Source organism: Caenorhabditis briggsae (assembly GCF_000004555.2).
Source record: "Caenorhabditis briggsae complete genome, chrI, whole genome shotgun sequence".
NCBI lineage: Eukaryota > Metazoa > Nematoda > Chromadorea > Rhabditida > Rhabditidae > Caenorhabditis > Caenorhabditis briggsae.
Window position 1 is genome coordinate 200,895 of NC_013489.2, and position 21,630 is coordinate 222,524.

The following is a 21,630-nucleotide window of genomic DNA, read 5'->3' on the forward strand; positions in this document are numbered from 1 at the left end:
GATTTGACAGATTTTTCAAAAAATTTGATTTTTTTTGAGAATTAAAAAAAAAGGACAGTAGGATGAGAGAGATACTGTGGAGATACAACACAAAATTGAACTGGGAATTTTATTTTAGAGAGATAAGGGGATATGGAGAGGGTGTCAGAGAGTGATGCCAATATTACAGATTTTAGAGATTTAGGGATTTAGAGTGTCGGCCGTTCCAAGACCATTCCACATGTGCTCTTCAGAAGTTCATCGCGTAGCCGCCACAGTGCTTTGGTGACGTCTTCTTCGCGGGCAACTGGACGACCGGCTTCAGTTCTCTGAAAATTGCAAAATTTGAGTTTTGAACTCCTCGTGGACAAGTCATTGGCGCGAAATTTGAAATTTTTCAGAGTAGGGTCATGATTATACTCATTTTGAAGCTCTCAGAGAGCTAGCTTTGAATATCTGGTCAGTAAACACACTCTACTGACAATTTTCCAGATTGTTGAGTATAAACGCGCTCTATCGACATTAGTCAAGATTTGAACGAAAGAAACTGTAAAATACACAGAAAACACCCATCGCAAAATGTTATTGAATGGGAAAAATGCGAAAAGAGGCTCCTTACCCTAATCCAATTGGTCGGTGGTCTCGCATTGGGATTTGGTTGCGTGTTTCGGATGGTTGATCCCAGATTCTTCTCCCAGCGAGACACGGATTTTTGGCGATTTTGAGCCAGCGATTCAATGTATCTGGAAAACAATTGATAATTAAGGATGAGCAATTGATTGCCAAAATTCACTCAAAACTTCAGTATTTTTTAGCATGAACAATCCCGCCTAAAAGGTCAAAGTTTGGAAAAAAAAACTTCGTTTTCAAATAGAGAATAGATATTCTGGAGCGAAATTGGCTTGAAATCCAATTCACCGTAAAACTTGTAATAGAAGGGCCCCCACATTGAGCTCATTTATCTCGGCTCCCTTAAAAGATATCAAAAATGTGTCAACTGATAAAATGTTTGTGATATCCTGATAAACAATTTATCAGTTGACAACTTCTTGATATCTTTCAAAGGAGGCGAGATAAATTGACTCAAAGTCAAAAGTTAGAGGGCCCTTCTATTACAGGTTTTTTTTCTGGCCAAACTCACTTCAAATACGCTTCCGAGTGCAGCACTCTCTTGGTGTGGATCTGATTGGGCGGCGCGATGAACGCGGGCACCACACATCGGACCACGGTCCTTCCGACGTCGGCGATTTGTGGGACTTGTTGCATTTGCTGCTGCTGGGGTTGTTGTCCCTGTTGCATTTGCATCATTTGCTGTTGTTGGGGTGGTAGTGGTGGTGGTCCTTGATGGTATTGTTGGTGTTGTGGGTGCTGCTGCTGTGGATGCTGTGGATGGTGGTGTTGCTGGGAGGATGATGGCCCCTGTTGGTACATTCCGTTCTGTTGGGCTGAATGGCCAGGCTGTAAAAAATCAATAAATCGATATTGGAGGATTCTAGGAATATAAGATCCAAGGCTGTAGGGAACAGGGGCTTACAGCCTTGATAAGAACCCAATTCCTCCAGTAGGACCTACCTGATAATGCTGCTGCTGCTGATGGTGTGAATGATCTACATGCTGTTGCTGATGCAACCCTCCACCATTCATCAACTGTGCCTGAAGATGTTGTCCAACGGTTCCATTCTGATGGTGTCCATTGACGTGGTGTACCTGCTGTGGTGGCGCCTGCATCGTCTGTGGCGGTCCCGTCGGTGCGTTTCCATACGGTTGATGACTGACACGTGTCGGCTCGCCCGGAGCACTCATTACTCGATAGAAGTTCTTGCCGAGCTGCGTTTGATGAATCGTCTTGGCCGACGTTGGCATGTGCTTCTCCTTGATGTGACGATGAAGACGTGGCAGTGAGGGGAACGGTTTTCCGTCTTTTCGATTCCGAAGACACGTCATCCACATGCACACGAACTGTTGGTCGCTGTCCACTGAAAGAAGAGGAGGGTTTTATTAAAATGTCAAGGAAATGAGCAATTACGCTCCAATGATAGAAGGAGGAGAAGGAAGATAAAAATACCACATACATCTCTAATTCTTCAAAAATTTCAAATTTTGCGCCACAACTTGTCCATGAGGAGTTCAAAACTCGTTATTGAGAAAATACGAGTCGTGTACTCCTCGTGGACAAGCTAAAGCGGTAAATTTGAAAACTTTTGAAGATTGAAGCTTGCTAAGAGCCTAATTTTAATTGAAAATCCACAAACATCTCTAATTCTTCAAAATGAGTATAACAAGCTTTGGACTCCTCGTGGACAAGTTGTGGCGGGAAATTTGGAATTTTTGAACGAGTTAGGTCACAACTATACTCATTTCGAAGCTCTTCAAATTTTTCAAATTTATCCGCCATAACTTGTCCACGAGGAGTTCAAAACTCGTTATCGAGAATTGGGCTCCTCGTGGACAAGTTAAAACGGGAAATTTGAAATTTTTGAAGTCCAAAGTCATGATTATACTCATTTTAAAGCTCTCTCTTCAAAAGAAAAAAAAACTACTCACTGATAATCTGACTAGTATGGTGTTGAATCACATGCTCCAGAAGCGCCGTCTCCGTATCGTATTGAGTGTCACAGGCGGCCCATTTACACGCATAGATCCGCACTTGTCCGGGAAGTAGTGTCATCGCCTGATGGGCTTTAATGGCATCCTGTTTCGCCTTCTCGACGGCCACCACTTCCGCACGCAGCTCGTAGTGCTTCTTTTGCTCTTCCGACAGTTTTTTCCACTGAAAATATGGCAAATTTAGAAGTTGCTCTCTCTCTACAAGATGCTCCTCCCTAGAGAGCCTCTTACCTCTACACCAACTATTCTCGACACGTCTCCAAACCCAGAATCCGGATTCTCGTGCATAATTCGCTTCCTGACTTCTGCGGAGAATAGAATGTAGCCACTTTTGCTTTTGACCGCTTTCGGTGTCACTGGCGTTGATGCGGTTTGATTGGCGACAGCGGCTACTGTGGCTGCCACGTCTCCTCCAGATTCCGACGGCGTCTCAGGCGGCGATGAAGATGTCGCCGCTGTGACCGGCGCCGGGGTCTCCTCCTTGACGTGACGTGGAGGATGGCTACTGCTCGTAACCGACTCACTGCCATCCGTGTCGTCGTCCATCATTTCATCGAGATGATCCAGTGGCATGACGCCGTCGCCGTTCACACGTGGTGAGAGTTCCTTTTCCATTTTTATTGGCTGCTTGTAGAACAGAATCTCTTCATTCGGGATCGACACGTGCAGTTTGTAGGTCTGTAAAAATTCCAAGGATGAGGGGGGAGGGATTCTGGAGAGGGCGGAAATTCAAAAATCAAAATTTCGGAAGACGTGGGAAAGCTCTCCTAGAAGACGTCAGGCGATTCTAGAAACCAATCAAACCAAAGCTTCTGGATTTTCAGGTGAGTGGTCAGATGACGTCATCTGGATTCAATGGATTCAGGAAAGCGAGAGCCATGAAAAAGAGTGGGAATCGGATTTTCAGATTTTGAGTGTCGCAGGCTACGGTCAGCTGACGTCATCTTAAAGTGCTGGATTCAGGAAAACGAGAGTCCACGATTCTATAGGGACTTCTAGATCCCATCACTGTTATTCTATTCTACTTGTAGCCTACATCGGGGCTCCATGGCAACGCTAATCCCCCGGGGGCCCCTGATTCTCATAGCCCTCCGCTCCTACTAGAATGCCCTATGCTTCTAGAATCTAGGATCAAAGGGGGCGCCCTACAGTACCACCACCTCCTCTATGAAGATAGACGACGGCGGCGGAGACAGAGAAAGAGAAACTCCGAGTTGGAGCGGCTAGGGCGGCGGTGGCGGCCAAGCGGAGGTAAGGAGAAGAAGGGAGAGCTGGCTGCAGGCAGCAGCAGCAAGCCTGCAGCCGGCATCAGAAGAGAAGAAGAAGATTCTACTGCTGCTGCCTGTACGCACACACACAGGCTCTTGTCGTCCGCGCCAGGCAAGCAGGCAGGCCGATAGACCAAGATGCAAGTGAGGGGGGTCTCCGCTATAGACTGGGCAGGCACGTCAGCATAGCGCACACAGCACACACACACACACACCACCATCTGCCTCCCCCCCCCCTTCTTCTTTTATTTCACGACCTCCTTACTGTCTACCCCACTCTCCTCGTTCGGTGTGCTCTCTCCCTTGGCAAGCCACTCCGCTCTCCTAATCCGTCCCACTCTCTCGTCGAGTGTCTGTTCGTCTGTTTCCTCTTGGGGCCAATCGATGCGCGCGCAGGGACGCACAGAGAGAGGAGGAGGCCAGAGCGAGGGTAGTGGCCATGTAGAAGAAACGCAGAGTGACGTTTCTGTCTCTCCTCGGGGGGTTCTCGAATTGAAGGGTGGCGAGGGGAGGAGGGTAGGCTGACTGTGTGAGAAGACAATTAGTGTTGGCTGCTGCTGCTGGTGGTCCACTAGGAGGAAACTAGGAGAAGGCAGCTGCTTCTTCTTCTGCGGCGTCGGCGCCTTCTGAATCTCAGCTCAGCTCAAAAAGAAGGAAATTCCTAATCTTCTGCTGATAATGACGCTGACGACTACAAAGACGTGCTCAATGAGCAATGCTGGGTGGAGCTTAAGAAAACAGGGGATGAAGCCTAAAAGGGATGAAAACGGATAGAAAAAAGGAGAAAATGAGTGATTATATATGGCAGAGTTCTCTTTTATCAACGGGACGAAAAACTGACAGCTGAAACCTCCGAAACCTCCGAGGCGCGAAAAAATAGATCACAAATCGATCTACAGTAATCCTAACGATTTGTTGGAAGGCTTACTGTAGGTCTTGATCTGGAGAGATTCTAAAGTTTAGTTTGGGGGTACTGTAGTTGAGACATAGGGGGTAACCTACAAAAATCCAAAATGCTCAGGACGGGTTACTGTAGTTCTGTATCTGTTTATCTAGATGTATTGATCTACAAATTTGATCAATGAACGAACCTTCATCTTTTTCATGGATTTTGCATAGTCCAGATTCATCGTTTGCACATCTGTAAACTCGTTCGCCGGATCCGGATAGCCAATCAATGAGCAATCGTCTGGAGCATCGGCAGTGCCGTTGACCATTGTTTCGCACACGAAGACGTCGCATTCCGATATTTCGGTTTGACGTTCTGAAAAAAAAGAGATTTTCGAGGAACCAAGACTTACTGTAGGTTTTTATCTGGAGAGATTTTAAAGTTTAGTTTGGGGGTATTGTAGCTGGAGACCTAGCTGATAAGGAGGGAGTAATCGACAGTAATCCAAAATGCTCAGGAGGGTTATTACTGTAGTTTATGTATCTGTTTATTCAGATGTCCGAAACACAGATAAAAGTATTCTGATGAAAGATTACTGTAGCTACAGCCTGTGAACGCAGTTACCGTAATCTACAGTAGCCTCGTCGACTGACCTCATTTTGGGCGTTTTTGAGGTACAGTAATCCGGAAAATGTGTGTACAGTGAACCCCAAAAAATCAGGATTTTGTTCTCCGCCCCTTTTAGATAAAGATTACGGAAGCACTCGCCAAAAATCCGGATTTCAAGCCCCTCCCTTTTTTCGGTAACATGGGGGCGTTTCCAGGAGTACTGTAACTGCTACAATTCTAAAGATTACGGTAGCTACAGTACCTGGAAAACCCGGAATTTCAAGCCCCTCAAAAACTCACGCTTCGTATAGAATTTCGCTGGCATCACATCGCAAGTTCTCTGTATTTCGCACAACTTGCGCGTCTCATCATTCCGATAAACACCAATGACCTCATTCTTAAAGAACAGTCGACCCTCGTCATGAATCGTTTCCGATGGACGAGCAAACCAGGATCCGGAGAACCATTCCGATCCATCCGCCTCCTCTCTCCACAGCTTATTGATCCGCATCACATCACAGAGGGGTTTCAGGGGATTGAACACCAGAACGCATTGTCCGAGCCAAAAGAATTTGCCAGTTGAAGAGCGGATCTGTTGGTAGTAGATCTTTCCGTCCTCCTTGGTCGACTCATACTCGAATCGTTCCATATCCAAAGAGACTTCTAGACGTGCACGATCCTCCTCATCATCGTCTTCCACCTCCACAATTTCCTTCTCTTCTGAAGACGTCGGATCTACCACCGTTAGAATCCTCTTTGGCGTCACTGGCTTTCCCCGTTTCGTGCATTCCAACTCCTCATCTTCTGAACTGTACGGCCAGGATCTCAATTTCGAAAAGTACTTTGGTTTTCCATGATACTTGTATTCACACAGATAGACGTCTTCTTCAGCGAAATCGCTCAGAATCTTGGTAGAATACGTGGCAAGCGACACAACTGCACACTGTCCACGCAGTCGTTCGGCAAGAATCGTGCCTCGGAACGGAGTCAGAAAGACTTCTTGTTTGATGAATTTGCGGCTAGCCAGATGAAGTGTCTCGTCGGGACGATAGACCCAGAATCCTTGAAGAGCCTTCTCGCCAGTTTCGTCTTTGAACGTACGCTCGATTCGAAATATGTGGAGGGGAGTCTTCTTCTCGTCGGCACGCGCGATGTAGGCGTAGCACGGCGCCACATACTTGACACCGTCGACTTCGACGTCCTCCATTTCCACTTCGGATTCCTGGAAAATGAGAGGGGGATAGATCATAAAAAGGCGTAGGTGTGTCCAGAAGGCACTGGGGAAATTCGAAAGGATCCCAAAGAACTCTAGAGGCTGCTAGAAGCTTTCGAAGGATCTTAGAGATCTTTAGAAGCTTCCGAACGACTTTGGATCCTTCAAAAGGATCCGAGAAGCGTCATAAGGATTCTAGAATCTTCCAAAGGTTCCCAAAGGCCTCTAGAGGATCCTAAAGAGCTCTTGACGGTTCTAGAAGCTTCCGAAGAATCCTAGAAGTTTGAAAACGAGCCTAGAGAGTTCTAGACAGTTCTAGAAGCTACCGAAGGATCCTATATAGCTTTAGAGGATTCGAGAGGATCCAAGATGCTTCAGAACGATCCTAGAGAGCTCTAGACAGTTCTAGAAGCTTCAGAAGGATTCTAGACTGATCTAGCAGATTCTAGAAGCTAAGCTTTGGAGGGTTCTAGAAGCTTCTTTAACACAAAAACTCACATTTCTCTTAATAACCGCTGCTCTTCCACCCATCGCCGGGCTCTCTCCACCCTCATCCGACTCCTCCTTCGCCTTGACCACCTTCTCCTTCTCAATCGCCTCATCGATATCCTTCTCGATGACACTGTACGCTTGCGAGTGAATCACGTCCTTGCACTTCGCATCTCTCTCCACAATGAACGCCTTCTGCAACTGACACGCCGCTTCATAGATCGGTGATTCGAGCTTCGCCAACTCTCTTGCTGTTTCGAACAAGTCGAAAAAGTCCTTTTGAAGTTTGTCGAGCCGTCTATACCGACACTTATCGATATTGATTTTAATTTGGTCCATTGTGAATGGCCATTCAGCTGGTGGCACTCCAGCAGCCTTCATTAGGTCCGGAAACTCAATGAAATAGTCTGCCCAACACTTTCCATCCTCATCCTTCTTACTGTATAAGGCGGCGAAGATCGACGTGAAGATCGTACGAAGCTCGACTTGTACCCTCGGAGCATCCTCTCCTGAATCCAACGATCGTTTCATTTCGAGAAGATACTTCTGAAGAGACACAGCCTCCTTATAGATCACAGAATCAGTTTCATTGAATTTGCAGGCGTTGGAGAGCATGAGCATGAAGTCAGAGACCACATCAAGAAGGGTTACATACTGACGATTCTCCAATTTCGCCTTGATTCTCATAAAATCCATTGGCTTCTTAATCACATCATAGTAGCCTGGAAACTCTTCTTTCGTCGGAAGACGCATGAAATTCACAGCCAGCGGGCGACTCGAATCGTCGTCGCTTCTCACGTCTTTCATCGATTTGAACAGTCTCCACATCTTCTGTTCTTCGATGGGCAGCTGGAGAATGGCTTGGTCAATTTGACGTTGCTGTTGAATCATTTGTTGACGAGCCAGCTCTTCTTCATTGTCCTCTGGACCTCCATACTTCTTCTTGCGGCCACGTGTCTCCGTTTTTGGGGTTTTCCTGTAAAAACCCATAGAAAAAAGTCCAAAAATCATGAAAAATGGTCCTAAATCCAGAAAAAAAAAAGTAGTTTAAAATCCATTGAAAATGGTCAAAAATCTATGAAGAATGGTCTAAAATCCATGGAAACTAGTCCAAAAATCATGGAAAAAAGGTCCTAAATTAATGAAAAATAGTCCTAAATCCATTAAAAATGGTCTAAAATCCATAGAAAAAGTCCAAAAATCATAAAAAATAGCTCAACATCCATTGAAAAGAGACTAAAAATCATGGAAAATGGTCTAAAATCCATGTAAATGGGTCGAAATCCATGGAAAATGATCTAAAATCCATGAAAAAAAAACAGAAATTTCGGACCATTTTTCATGAATTTTGGATAATTTTTAATGGATTTTGGATCAAATCTATGGAAAGTGTGTCCCAAAACTTACATATTCGTCAAATTCGACGCTGATCCATGTGGTGTTGCTGGCATGGACCCGGCTGGCATCATATACGGCTGTGGTGTTGGTTGCCCATATGGTACCATCATGGGGTACTGCTGTTGACTCCTCATTCCATCATACGCACGAAGAACCGCCTTTTCCAATTGGATCGCATCCTGATGAATATTGGAACCGGGCTCGTTGAACTGTCTCGCGTTGGCGAACATCCTACGACAATCCGCAATCATCGCGTCGACCATCGGATACTGATGAGTGTCGATTCGGGTTCGGATGATTTTCATATCAATTGGGTTCTGGATGACTTGATAGTACTCGGGATACACCTTTGCCGATGGGAGGTCTATGAAAGCGCCCGCAGGCCAGTAGGCCAAGTTTCCAGGAGCTCTAAACTGATGAATAGCATTCCACAACCCCTGCATCATCGTCTTTTGTTTCATATAGGCAGCGTTCGGGTCCACAGGAGGCATGGATTTCCGATTTTTATAGCCCGGCGTTGGCGTCCCGTTCTCCCTGTTCTTCTTCGGCGATTTTCGTTTATGCGACGGTGGAGGCGTCCGACTATCATCTGAATCCGTATCCGGCATCTCGATCTTCACCTGTCGGGCGCGCGCTTTCGGCTTCTGTGGGGTGTTGGGTGCCGATGGTGCCGCTGGCTCAAACTGGCTCACATCGAACGAGGGAACCAATTCCTTACACGTGGCAATCGTGAGATTCCGAAGCTTCTGAGCCGCAATACAGACATCCGACGACTCGAGATTGTATTCGAACGCGTTGGAGTACATTGTCATGAGGTCGGCGATGAGGGTCTTGAAGTCGTACTGCCCGTTTTTGAGACGTTTGTTGATCATGAACAAGGAGACAGGTTGCTTTATCTCGTCGTAGTAGTCAGGATAGGATCTGGAAGATTTTTTGGTACAGTCTGAGTCATTTTGAGGGTATTTAGGACCCCTTGAAGGCCCTTAAAATAACTTTGAAAGCCTTAAGCATTCCTTTGAGGTCGCTAAAACTGATATTTTGATAAAAATTGATATTTTGATAATTCGGTATCACTGTGGTCTAATTTACGGCCGAAATTTTGAGAGTGGGCGGAGCTTAGGTACGGTAGCGAAGGATACTGTATTTTTTTATTTTTCATAATTTTGAAGGTATTTTTCTTTGATTTTACGATGAATTTGGAACCTATTTTTCACAAAAATTCTTACAGTAACACCAAAATGACGAGCTGGAATTTTGAAAAAAAAAATACCCTAAAACCTGTAATAGAAGGGCGCCCACATTGTCATCAAATTTGAGCTTATTTATCTCGGCTGCTTTAAAAGATATCAAAAATGTGTTAACTGATAAAATGTTTGTGATATTATGATAAACAATTTATAAGTTGACAACTTCTTGATATCTTTGACAAGAACCGAGATAAATTGGGTCAAAGTTAGAGGCCTATTCTATCACAGGTTTTAAGACTTTTTAGTGATATACCGTAAAACCTGTAATAGAAGGGCCTCCTAACTTTTAACTTCAAGCCAATATATCTCGGTTTCTGTCAAAGATATTGAAAAGTTGTCAACTGATAAATTGTTTATCAAGATATCAGAAATATTTTATCATTTGCTTCTTTTTTGATATCTCTCTTAAGAATCGAGATAATTGAGCTCAAACTTGACAGTGGGGGGCCCTTCTAATACAGGTTATAAGCCCCAAAACTCACTCCTTGCAAGGCAACTCCAAAAAGTTATCCGCCAACGGCACATCCTTATCCATCGCATTCCGAATCGTCCAGTACACCTTCCACATCGGTTCGTCAGCCTGTTCCGTCTCCTCATCCTCTTCAGAATCCTCCGAAAAGTTGTCATTCACTGCGACAGCGGTCAACAGAGCGTCAACAAGTCGTGTAGCTTTGGCCCTTCTCATCGGATGAACTCCCTTCTCTTCCAGCTTCGCAATTTTCTCTCTTACTACTGTCTTCAATTGCTCAGCATCTTTCCAGATGTCACTCCCCTTTCCACTGAATTGTTGAGCGTTTTTGAACAGGAGAAACAGGTCGTCCTTCAAGTGCTGCATTGTTTCATACTTCTTGTCCTTGCCGTTCTGAGCAATCGTTTTCAAATCGATCGGCTTTGCAATCTTCTGGTAGTACTCTGGAAAATCCTCTTTCGAGTGTAAAACTCTAAACGGAGGACAGAGAAGTCGTCCAGAGCTGTCTGCGGCTTCTAGAACAGCTCCTAAAAGATCACACAACATGTAGTCGTCCAGCTCCATTGGTGAAACATCACGTGACGATGATTCTCCCGTCTCCTGCGCGACTTCTGAATCCTCTTCTTCTGGCGTTACGTCTTCCACATCGTCGTCGTCGTCGTCTTCCTCTTCCTCCTGCTTATCATTCAAATACTCTCCGGAATCGACCTTCTCACATGCCGCATTGTAGAGCTCCTGGATCTTCAGCATATCCTTGTGCTCATCAGAATCTTTCTGAAAATCGATTTTTGGCTATTTTCAGCTATTTTTCGCCATGAATTTACCTGATAATAGGCCAGATTATTACTTATAAACGTGTCGAAATCGCTTTGAAACTGATCAAAAGTCTGATAATCCGGATTTTTCAGCTTGTGTTGAATCGTAGTAATATCGATTGGCTCCTTGACAGCTTCATAATATTCTGGCTCTAGACGACGTGACGGTACTCGGAGAAAACTCTCGAATATCGGCTCATTGGTGCCGGCTGTGCTGCGTTGACGGCGGATTTTCGACATGACATAGTTGCCTTTGACGAGCTGAAATTGACAAAAATGAGTCAACTTTATTAATTTTGGGGCGTTTTTTCCCGAATTTTCGACCAAAAAGGCCAGAAATAACCTAATTTTTAAATTTTCCCCACCTCAATTTCCCGTTTCTCCCTCTCGGCAAGAGTCATTCGTCCTTTCCGCTTCTTGGCGGCGTTCGATGTGGACGGCGTATCCTTCTCGGGCTCCAGCTCGGCTGCACGCTTTCGTTTTGTGGTCATTTTTAGGCCTGAAATGAGGGGAAATTTAGAAGTATTCAGATTTGAAAAAAAAAAAGAGGTTTCAAGAAGAAAAATGGACCGAAATTCATGAAAATTGGTTCAAAATTCATGAAAAATGGTCAGAAAATAATGTAAATAGGCCAAAAAACATGGAAAACCGGACCAAAAGCCATGAAAAATAGCCCAAAACTCATGAAAAATCGTCCAAGTTACATGAAAAATGGCCAAAATCTATGAAAAACGATCCAAAACAACTAAAAAACTATTTTTTTTAAAGCAAATAATAGGCAAAAATTGGATTTTCTTCCCAAAACGGGTTGATTTTCAAGCCATTTCGTTTTTCAAACATGCTGAAAAAAAAGAGGTCTCGAGAAGAAAAGTGGACCGAAATCCATGGAAAATGGCTCAAAATTCATGAAAAATAGTCAGAAATCCATGAAAAATAGCCCAAAATTCATGAAAAACGGTCCAAATTATATGAAAAAATAGGCAAAAATTGGATTTTCTGGCCAAAAACGGGTTGATTTCAAAGCCATTTCGTGATAAAAGATGTTGAAAAAAAAACAATATTTTTGGCCTTTTTGGACCAAAAACCCGTTTACAGAGATAAAAAATACAAAAAATTCAATTTTTCGGGCAAAAAAACCTAATTTAAAGGCATTTTTCAAAATAGAAACCCCGTCAAAATAGGTATTTAGCTGGATTTCGAAAATCTATGAGAACCCCATTCAAAATTACTAAAATCAAACTTATTTTCTATGAAAATCCCCTAAAATGGCACTTTTCACTAATTTTCTCCCCTTTTCTCCTTCTCAAAGTCCTCAATTTTCAGCATTTTCAGCTCTAAAACGTTCAATTATATATTTCTTTGTATTTTTCCTTGAAAAATCCCTCAATTTCCCATATCCTAATCTCATTTCCCCATCGGTAATCCGTGTCTAAACCCTGAAAGGCGGCGCGACGTGCGCGCGAAACTCGAAAATTTGAAAATTGGAGAGGAGGAGGCGGGGCGATTATTGGAGTTGGAGACGACCGAAATTTCGAATAAAATGAGTTCCAGGGGGTAAAAAATGATGGGGAATCGATGGAAAATGAGAAAATCGAGATAATGTGTGATTTTAAACCGAAAAATCGGGGAAAATTGATGAAAAATTGACGAAAATCGGTTCCAGACGAATTTTCGCGCATTTTTACGATAGAACAGAACCCAAAAATAGGGGCGGGAAAAGCAACGAGTGTGTCCCAACACCCAGGCCTTCAAAATAACGAAAACGCGCGCGAATTGTGTTGGCTGGGTGCCAGACACAGCGTTGTATTGGTTGGTTGAGGAAAGAGAGAGAAGGGCGAGTGAGCGCGCAGAATCAAGAGACGCAGCGCGAAACGGGTCGGGGCCGATGAGTGAGAGAGAGCGTGCACGCGAAACGCGCCAACGCCGCCGCCGCTGTTTTCGACTCGTTGTGTACGCTTCTTCGCTGGTGTATTGATCCAAACAGGTTAGTACTAGGTTAACAACATGCTGAAAATTGTTTTTAAGCCATGAAAGCGATTAAAATGCTGCTGAAAACACCAAGAAAGTGTTATAATTGGCAAGAGTGTTCAGCGAAGGGAAATTCAATATTTTTCTTTGAAAATATGATTTAAAAAGTTTAAAACCAAGAGAAACTAATAGAAAATGTGTGTAAATCATGTTTTTAGCCCGAGAATCCAAAAAGAATCAGCGGAAAACGCTCGAAATTCAAATTTTAAATTTGCGCGCCAAGCGAAAAGCTTGACGCGTTTCTCGTGCAGTGACTCTCTGCGCGACCTCGAATGGGTAGAGAAATGGAGTGACTCTCCGACTGTGCGCGCGCAACAAGGGCAGATGGTACACAGAGAAAATACAACACAATGACACATTATATAAAAGAGAGGAGAAATCTTTCAGAAAACCATGAGTGAACGAGGAGGACAGCCACCACCGAAAAAGCGGCGGACCAACGACCGGCAACGATCGAAAAGTGCAGATTTGACGGTGAATAATGAGTATGAGGATGTGGTTGAAAAACTAAAGGGAGCAGACAAAGAATCGGCTGTGAAAGCGGCGAAAAAGCTGAAGCAGATGCTGTCGAACGCCGCGAAAATTGGCGGATTCGTGGCGCATCGCCGGAATCTGGAAGATTTAGTTTCAGTGTTTTCAAGGGAAACTGCATTGCTAGGCACTTCGATGTGAGTGTGGGAAGCTGAAAATAATGAAAATTCGCTAAACCTCAGGTACCACGAAGACATCCATAGGTACTCTATAAGTATCCTTGCAAATTGCTGTTATATCGATAAAACGACGTCAACTGGGAATCAAATTCGACGAGCTTCTCGAAGTTTCCTAGATCAAGCCGGTTAGCGAGCACTTTTTTATTTGAATTCTAGTGTTTCCCGCCCGAAAACGATTGTGCATTGGAGCGTAATTGCTCTCGAGGTTTCGAGGAGCGGAGACCCCGCAAATTCCGGGGAAATAAAAAACTGGAGAAAAGAATCGGGGAAAAGTGGGCGGAGCCTAAAATGCAACCCTGGCACGGTTTTGCCGCAGGGTTTTTCTGCACATTTGGACACGGTCATGAGGGTGCGGAGCATNAATTGCATCCCTGGCACGGTTTTTNTNGACTCCGCCCACTTTCCCCGGAGTTTTTTTTTCCCGGAATTTGCGGGGTCTCGAGGAGCGAGAGCTTTTTTAATGTTTGAAGTCGTTAAGAGCTTTTTTAATGTTTGAAGTCGTTAAAAATTGAAAAAAATAAAGTCGGGAAATAAAAAAATAATAATGTTTGCGCGTGGGATTGCGTGCTTTAGGTGCGAACACCGCGACGGCAAAATACACATTCCCTGAAATTTTCCCCGAAATTTTTGCTGTCTGCCCTCCTTTAAAGCATAATGTTCCTTTAAAAGTGCTACCGTAGTCTTTAGTGGGAAATTTGAATTTTTCAGTCCGAATCTTCGAAAGCACCACTTCCAACATAGAAATCCGCGTCGCGACGTGTCGATTAATCGGAAATTTGTGCAATAATAAGGAGCTGGGACCAGTTGGCTGTCAAGCAACACGATCCTTTTCGATCGAATCGCTCTTCTTCTAGAGTCCACAAACGAGAATATCGTCACACAATGTCTTCGGATTTTTCTCTTCCTATCGAATCATTCGTTTACCCGGGTGAGTAATTCTAGTTGGAGCGCATTTGCATTATTTACATTTTTATTATTAAACCCAAAAAGGAATGTTTAAATACAGAGAGATTACTATAGTGGTACACAGTTTACAATAAGCTAGACAGAGGAAAAAAGAAATTATATGTTATTCTTGTGCAAAAAAATTGGAGTTGTGGCCGAATTTTCACACAAGTTAGGCCACCGTATTTCAAGGAGAATTTTCGAAAACACAGCCTCCAATTTTTTTGCACAAGAATAATACAGGAAAAATTTTCAAAAAAAAAACTTTTTTTGGGGGTCCGACATCATGGGAGTTTTAGAATTCTGAGATTTCAGCAGTTTAATGGGTCTGTTTGCGTGGCTGGAATTGGTGCTGTCCGGACTTGTCGGCACGGAACACGTGGTTTGGTTGAATGGCCGGTTGCGGCTTCTCGTGGACCCGTTTGACAGCTTCAGTTGGATACGAGCGGTCCATCTGGAAAAAGTTAGATTTGCAGGTTTTGGTAGTTTAGTTGCTAGAGGACTCTGATCGTATGGTTGTGGTTGTCTAGGCTTACTAAGGAGTCTATTACTGTTTCTCTTGCGTCCAAGCTAGCGGCTAGAAATGCTCTGGAAGGTTTAAAGAAGCCCCAGCAGCACTGAGAGCAGGTTCCAGCCCCTGCTGGGACGTTTCAAAAAGCTCTGAAAGGATCCTAGGCTTATCCTAGAAAACCTCAGAAGGACAGATGTCTTCTGGAGGCTTGGTAAGTTTCTAGACGATTCTAAAAGCTTCTAGAAGGTTCTGGCCACTTCTAGAAGGATCCTGATGGACCTAGAACCCCCAGATCGGTTCCTAGAGTTCTCGAAAGATCGGGAACCTTTTGAAATCCTTCTAGAAAGTTCGAGACGGTCTAGACGACCTTAGAAAGACAGACGTCTTCTGGAGGCTTGGAGGCGTATCTGACGGCTTCTAAATAATTCTGACCGCTGCTTGACGGTCCTAGAAGTCTCAGGACCCTCTGGATGCTCCTGGAGCTTTCAGATCGATTCCTATAGTCCTTAAAAAAGTCAGAAACCTTCTAGAAGGTCCCTAGCATACCCCAGGCTATGGCCCATATCTCACCTTTGCCGGCAAATCCGCATCCAAAATCTCGCGAACGACTTCATCGGAGCTCTCCGAGTTGGTGTGCTCATTGGAATCCGACGCCTTGCGATCCTTGCGATTCACGATGCGACGTCCGCCAACCATGGTTGCTGGTGGATGTCCGACCTTCATCTCAGTCGTCTCGTTGTTATCCATAGCGCTCATTTTCGGAACTTTCTGGAAGATTCGATAAAGGCTTTGAATATAAAATCAATGTGGAGAAAAAAAACGAGTGGTGACCTCCTCCGTCCGAGGTAGGCAGAGCGAATGGCGCTGAGGGAAGGGACATAAACAGAGTGCGCACTGAGAGACGCAGGGTAGGGGCGGAGTCACATGACAGCGGGGCGCGGGGCTCCCTCTTTCTCACAAAAACACATTCAACGAAAACAAGAAGAAGAGAGTATGTGTGGTTAGAAGACGACGCCGATCTATGGCTCACTTAAATAGAAAGGAAGAAAAGGGGGCGGAGCTTGTTTACTGCCGCCGAACATACACAACACATTGCGAAATAGAATGTGGAAGTGATCGGTTTTTGAAATTGAGAGAATGGTCAGTTGAATGAGATTGGCAGAAGATGGATTGGTTATATGTTGATAATGATAGCGGAGGAGTGTGACTAACGTGATAGTTGCTAGCCATCAACTTTGAGTCAATTCATTTCGGTTACTGTAACAGATATCGAAAAGCTGTCAACTGATAAAACATTGATCGTATTACGATGAACATTTCATCAGTTTATCACTTTTTAATATCTTTCACAGGAACCGAGATAAATTGGCTCAAAAATAGCTCTTCTGGTTTGGACCCCTCATTCGACTTCACATTCAAGATAATGTGATTTTGAGAGACGCAGAGAAAAATGTAAAAAAAAACAGTACAAAAATAGCTGTTTTCGTTTCCAAAATACATTAAATTACACATGTTTATGATGGGCATGACATGTATTTTTGTATGTTTTTGAATGGGAAAGGTGTCACTTTAAAGGGGGGGGGGGGGGAAGTGACGCTGTAACACTTGTATAAAACCACCGAGATGGACAGAGTACTCGGTGTGTCAGGAGTACTGTAGTCTGCTTGTCAATGTACAGTACTTCTCGGCAAGCTTTCGGTTTTTTTTAAATAGATTTTTGGCTAGCTAGTACTGTATATGTCGAATTAAACAGCAAAAGGTAGACTAGAAGTACTGTACTTTGGGAAACAGGAATCGATTTTCGATATTTTGATCTTTCTAAAATTATCACCAGCTGACACCTTTGGTCTTTGAAAGTCCTTCTTTCTTATCATTTGTTCTCTGATCAGACCCTTCAAGTTGTTTCAGCCAACCAACCTAATCTAGGCCAACAAACGAATCCACGTCATGCAGCTTACTTGCCGAAATGGTCGTTTCGTGTGATCGCTTGTTTACAGGCACGACGATCACTAATTTCTCTGCGTCTCTAGAATGTTCTAGATAGGGAGAGAGAGAGAGAAGAGGGGGAAAAGAAAAATGGCAAATATTTAAAAAAAACTGATTTCCAGGTGATTATGCTGTCGAATGGAGGCTTCTATTTGGGCAAATTGCTGGCTAAAGAGGAGCGAAGAGATGAGGTTGTGAAGATTTTGAAAGTGCTCCTCAAACGGCATCGAAATGATTTGGATAGACAGTTGGCGAGAAGGTAGGAGAAGAGGAGACATCTGGACACACAGACAGACAGAGATGTCATTTTATTCAGTGAATGCAGCGAACACGTGATTGGAATGTTCTTTGAAAGGAACAACAACAAGCATCGACGGCAATTTGTGATTGATTTGTTCTCGAATTCGATTTGTATTAGAGAACAGTTAGTTGGGCGAAAAAATACGGGGGGAGAAAATGGGGTTTTGGGACACTGTTTTGAATGATTTTGGATCATTTTTCATGGATTCTGGACGTTTTTTTTTTGACAATTTGGGGATTTTTGGAGCATTTCCTTTGGATTTTGAGCCATTTTTGACGATCTTGGGACAAGTTTTCAAGGATTTCGGCCATTATTCAGGTTTTTTTGGCATTTTCCAATGGATCTTCAGCCAATTTTACATGATTTTTAGATCAGTTTTGATCGATTTTAGACATTTGTTGATGATTTTGAGACAATTTTTCAAGGTTTTTTTGGACAATTTTTAAAGGATCATTTTCCATTAATTTTGACTCATTTTTCATGATTTCTAGGACAAATTTTCGTTATTTTGGGGCCATCTTTCCTAAATTTTTAGAGCACGATTTCAAAGATTTTAGATCATTTTTCATAATTGTTGGACCATTTTTCACAAAATTAGGGATACTTTTTCATCGATTTGAACAATTTTTCATGAATTTTAATGATTTTTCCAAGGATTTTTGGCCATTTTTCATAAATTTTGAATCATTTTTTCCTAAATTTTTGGCATTTTTCATGAATTTGAGATCTTTTTTTCATGAATTTCGACCCATTTTTCGAGGACGTTTGGTCAATTTCACTGATTTTAGGACTATATTTTTTCATGGATTTCGACTAAATTTTCATTATTTTTTAGACAATTATCCATGGTTTTTTGGAAAAGTCCATGAAAATTTAAAAATCGAAAATCTATAATTATAAACGAACATGTAAAATAAGTTTTTGAAGTTTTATAGTTGTAGGATTTTCGATTTTTGAATTTTCATTAAATTTTTTGCCTATTTTTTTGCTTCTTTTGGTTCATTTTCGCAAAATTTAATCTTAAATCCATGAAAATTACCCAAAATCCTTAACAATTGGTTCGAAAATCTATGGAAAATGCTTCAAAAACTATGAAAAATGAGCCAAAAAAAATTGGAACATGGTTCAAAAAATCATGAAAAATGGGTCGAAATTTATGAAAAATTGTTTTAAAATTTTTTAAAATCCTAAGTTCATGAGAATTGGGGAAAAAAATCCATAAAAATTTTACCTGAAAATCATTCTGAAAAAAGACTAAACACCGCAAATGGAAAACCAAAAATTAAGGAAAATGGTCCAAAACCCCATGAAAATCGAAAAATCTGCTTACTAGATTTGGGTTTCTAAGTCACAAAAATTTGAATTTCAAAAAGCGATAGTTTCAAGTTCAAATTCGTTTCAAAAAATCAAAAGATCAGGGAAACCCCCCTCGTGTTTGTTGTTTACGAGTCTCTTTTAAAAGTCCACACATCCCCAGACAGACGACAATAAAAGAGACGCAGAGAAACAGACAACCCCAACCCCATTTTTTCAGAATGGAGACCGAAAAGTTCATCGAACAACTCCTCGCTTGCTGGCTTCCCGAAAAACATCGAATGCTCGCCGCGTTCTCCCAAACAGCGTGGGGTCGTGCGAAACTTCGAACTTCTGGAGCACTCGACGTCGTCGTTGACGTCTTCTCAACTTCAGATTCTATTGAGGAGAAGCTCGCCTCCGTTGCAGCATTCCGACATTTCGTGCACGATAACGCCGGAATGCGTCATTTGAGTGAAAACTTGATTTTTGTGAATACCGTAGTCCGAGATGTGAACGCCTACGTGGAAAAGAATCGTGCCGAGTGTGAGCCTACGGTAGACCTGGAGTTTGTGCAGAATTTGAGAGCAAGGGGCGAGGGGGCGGAGCCAGGAGGGGAGAGACAGGATGTGGAAGAGCCGGCGGAGAATAGGTTGCATAAGGATTTCTATTCCATGTGGAGCTACGATACACCGCAGACGTCACCGAAGACGTCGCCAAGGAGAGCTTCAATGTCGCCACAGTACAATGCACCGTCGCCCAGCTATAGTTTCCCATCGTCGGTGGCGTCGAGTGCACCGTCTTCGCCGGAACCCAGGAGGTATACTACGACACCTACCGTAACCTAGAAATATTTTTATTTTCCATATTTGTACTTTTTTTGAAATCCAAAGAGCGATAAAAATTGACGGAAATCCGGATCTTTTAAATATTCTGTGTACTTTGTCGTCAATTTCGACGCATTAATGCTAGACACCATATTTTACACCATATTTCACGACAAAATGCACAGAAGTTCAGACAATGCCAACTACCGTAACCTATATTTGTATTTCCCGTTTTTTGGACATTTTTACTCGAAAAAAGCGATAAAAATAGACGGAAATCCAAATTTCGCGCTCAAAAAAACCGAAATTTCGAATTTCTGTGCATTTTGTCGTAAGCTTTGATGCTGCATCGAATCTGACGACAAAGTACACAGATATTTGAATTTTCGCTGGTTTTTCATCGAGTTTCCTGTTAAAAGCCAGCTAAAATTCAAATTTCTGTGTACATTGTCGTCAAGTTCGATGCATCAATGCTAAACACCGAATCTTACGACAAAATGCACAGAAATTAAAAATTTCGGTATCCAGAGCGCGAAATTTGGATTCGTGCCTATTTTTATCGCTTTTTTTCCGATTAAAAATGTTCAAAAAACAACGGGAAATACAAATATAGGTTACGGTAGTTGTCGTTGTGAGACCAAAGCTCCGATTTTTTGTACTAGTATAATAGAAACTGGTGTTTCAGACCCAGTGAAGGAATTCTAGACGATTTGAGTGATGTCGAATCGGATAATGGAGAGGAGAAGGTGGAGAAGGAGAACGAAGACGAGAAGAAGAGACGGCAGGAGAAGAGTGTAAGTGTGGACTACGGTAGATGGCTTAGATTTGGATTTCTAGGCCACCATTTGCTCGAAAAATGCATTGTCGCATTGCTGACATTGTTTTCTCGTTTTTCGTCATTTTGAGCATGATGGCCTAACTTTTGCGGGTTGGGTTCCCTAGGCCACCACCCCAAAATGGCCTAGAATTGATCTCATATTCACCTAGTGTGTTTCCTAGGCCATTTTGAGGTGGTGGCCTAGAAAACTCAGTTTGCAAAAGTTCGGCCATCACGTCAAAATAGTCTAGGAATCACACTAAATGAATATCAGGCCATTTCTAGGTCATTTTGAAGTGGTGGCCTAGAAAACCCAACTTGCAAAAAAATTAGGCCTCCATGGTGGACTTCTCGGTCATCATGAAACTTGCAGATAATCGAAGGAGAGCTCTGGCTGCTGACATGGCTCTCCCAAGACGATCACAACCTGCAGTTCCTAATCCGGGCCGACGTGGTCGATGCCGTCGTCGCCTACCTCCGATCCACTGCCGACCCGGACTTCCGAACGTATCGAGTGCTCCGTCGAATGGCCACCCATCGAACCTACGTCTATCGTCTTCTGGACCTTCAATTTCACGTGCGCATACTCACTGGTCTATGCGCCTCGCCGTGTCGAATGCTGAAATACGCGAAGACATGCAAACACTGTGATAAGTGTTCAGAGCATGGACGGGAGATTCTGAGAGAGTTCGCGAGCCACGTGGATAACAGCTATGGAGACGCCCACATCAATTCGCAGTTCACAAAAGAAGACTTTGTGCATCGGACGAAGGCGGCGATTGCGAAAATCGTGTTGGTCAAGGAGAGGATTCGTCTGGCGAAGGTGCCGGCGCTCACCGAGTTGTTCACCGCGTTGGCACATGTGATGAGCTCGGTGGAGAACTTCGAAGAGTTGGGAAAGATGACGACGTATGAGAATGGACCATCGTTTGTGTCGCAGATCATTGGAGCGCTGTCGATTTTGATTAGTGGACAGAAGATCAAGTGTGTTTTGGAGAAAAAATGAATTTCTGTGCATTTTGTCGTAAGATTCGATGCCTAGCGTTAATGCATCGAAATCGGCGACAAAGTACACAGATATTCGAATTTTCGCTGGTTTTTCATCGAGTTTTCTGTTAAAAGCCAGCTAAAATTCAAATATCTCTGTACTTTGTCGTCAAGTTCGATCCATCAACGCTAAACACCGAATCTTACGACAAAATGCACAGAAGTTCAGACAACGACAACTA

At 43.3% G+C, this 21,630-nt stretch overlaps 5 protein-coding genes across 5 annotated transcripts in view; 2 read left to right on the plus strand and 3 right to left on the minus strand.

The window, feature by feature from the left end:
- Positions 1 to 188: 188 nt before the first annotated feature.
- Cbr-pbrm-1 lies at positions 189 to 11,474 on the minus strand (the record flags this gene model as incomplete). The annotated part of the gene is made up of 14 exons (XM_045241409.1): positions 189 to 308; positions 599 to 722; positions 1,121 to 1,437; positions 1,552 to 1,955; positions 2,524 to 2,782; positions 2,818 to 3,264; positions 4,193 to 4,462; positions 4,946 to 5,118; positions 5,653 to 6,574; positions 7,064 to 8,030; positions 8,462 to 9,373; positions 10,182 to 10,942; positions 10,993 to 11,244; positions 11,349 to 11,474. 14 exons carry the CDS (start codon positions 11,472 to 11,474, stop codon positions 189 to 191), a joined length of 6,054 nt encoding a protein of 2,017 aa, XP_045094689.1.
- A 1,930-nt stretch (positions 11,475 to 13,404) lies between these two features.
- On the plus strand, positions 13,405 to 14,575 carry CBG11868 (the record flags this gene model as incomplete). Its single annotated transcript, XM_002638630.1, has 3 exons — positions 13,405 to 13,679; positions 13,725 to 13,846; positions 14,430 to 14,575. 3 exons carry the CDS (start codon positions 13,405 to 13,407, stop codon positions 14,573 to 14,575), a joined length of 543 nt encoding a protein of 180 aa, XP_002638676.1.
- Positions 14,576 to 14,985: 410 nt separating this feature from the next.
- Positions 14,986 to 15,933, minus strand: CBG11869 (the record flags this gene model as incomplete). Its single annotated transcript, XM_002638631.1, has 2 exons — positions 14,986 to 15,120; positions 15,748 to 15,933. The coding sequence occupies 2 exons, from the start codon at positions 15,931 to 15,933 to the stop codon at positions 14,986 to 14,988; spliced, it is 321 nt and encodes a 106-aa protein (XP_002638677.1).
- A 1,358-nt stretch (positions 15,934 to 17,291) lies between these two features.
- The window catches only part of CBG11870, a gene marked incomplete at both ends in the record, with an annotated part of 5,277 nt that continues 938 nt past the window's right edge, over positions 17,292 to 21,630 (plus strand). Inside the window, 5 exons of the mRNA XM_002638632.1 lie at positions 17,292 to 17,422; positions 17,480 to 17,587; positions 18,999 to 19,577; positions 20,270 to 20,378; positions 20,775 to 21,385. Coding sequence (XP_002638678.1) covers positions 17,292 to 17,422; positions 17,480 to 17,587; positions 18,999 to 19,577; positions 20,270 to 20,378; positions 20,775 to 21,385 — 1,538 coding nt within the window. The remainder of the gene's footprint in view (positions 17,423 to 17,479; positions 17,588 to 18,998; positions 19,578 to 20,269; positions 20,379 to 20,774; positions 21,386 to 21,630) is intronic.
- CBG25159 lies at positions 17,836 to 17,925 on the minus strand (the record flags this gene model as incomplete). Its single annotated transcript, XM_045241637.1, has 1 exon — positions 17,836 to 17,925. One exon carries the CDS (start codon positions 17,923 to 17,925, stop codon positions 17,836 to 17,838), a length of 90 nt encoding a protein of 29 aa, XP_045099223.1.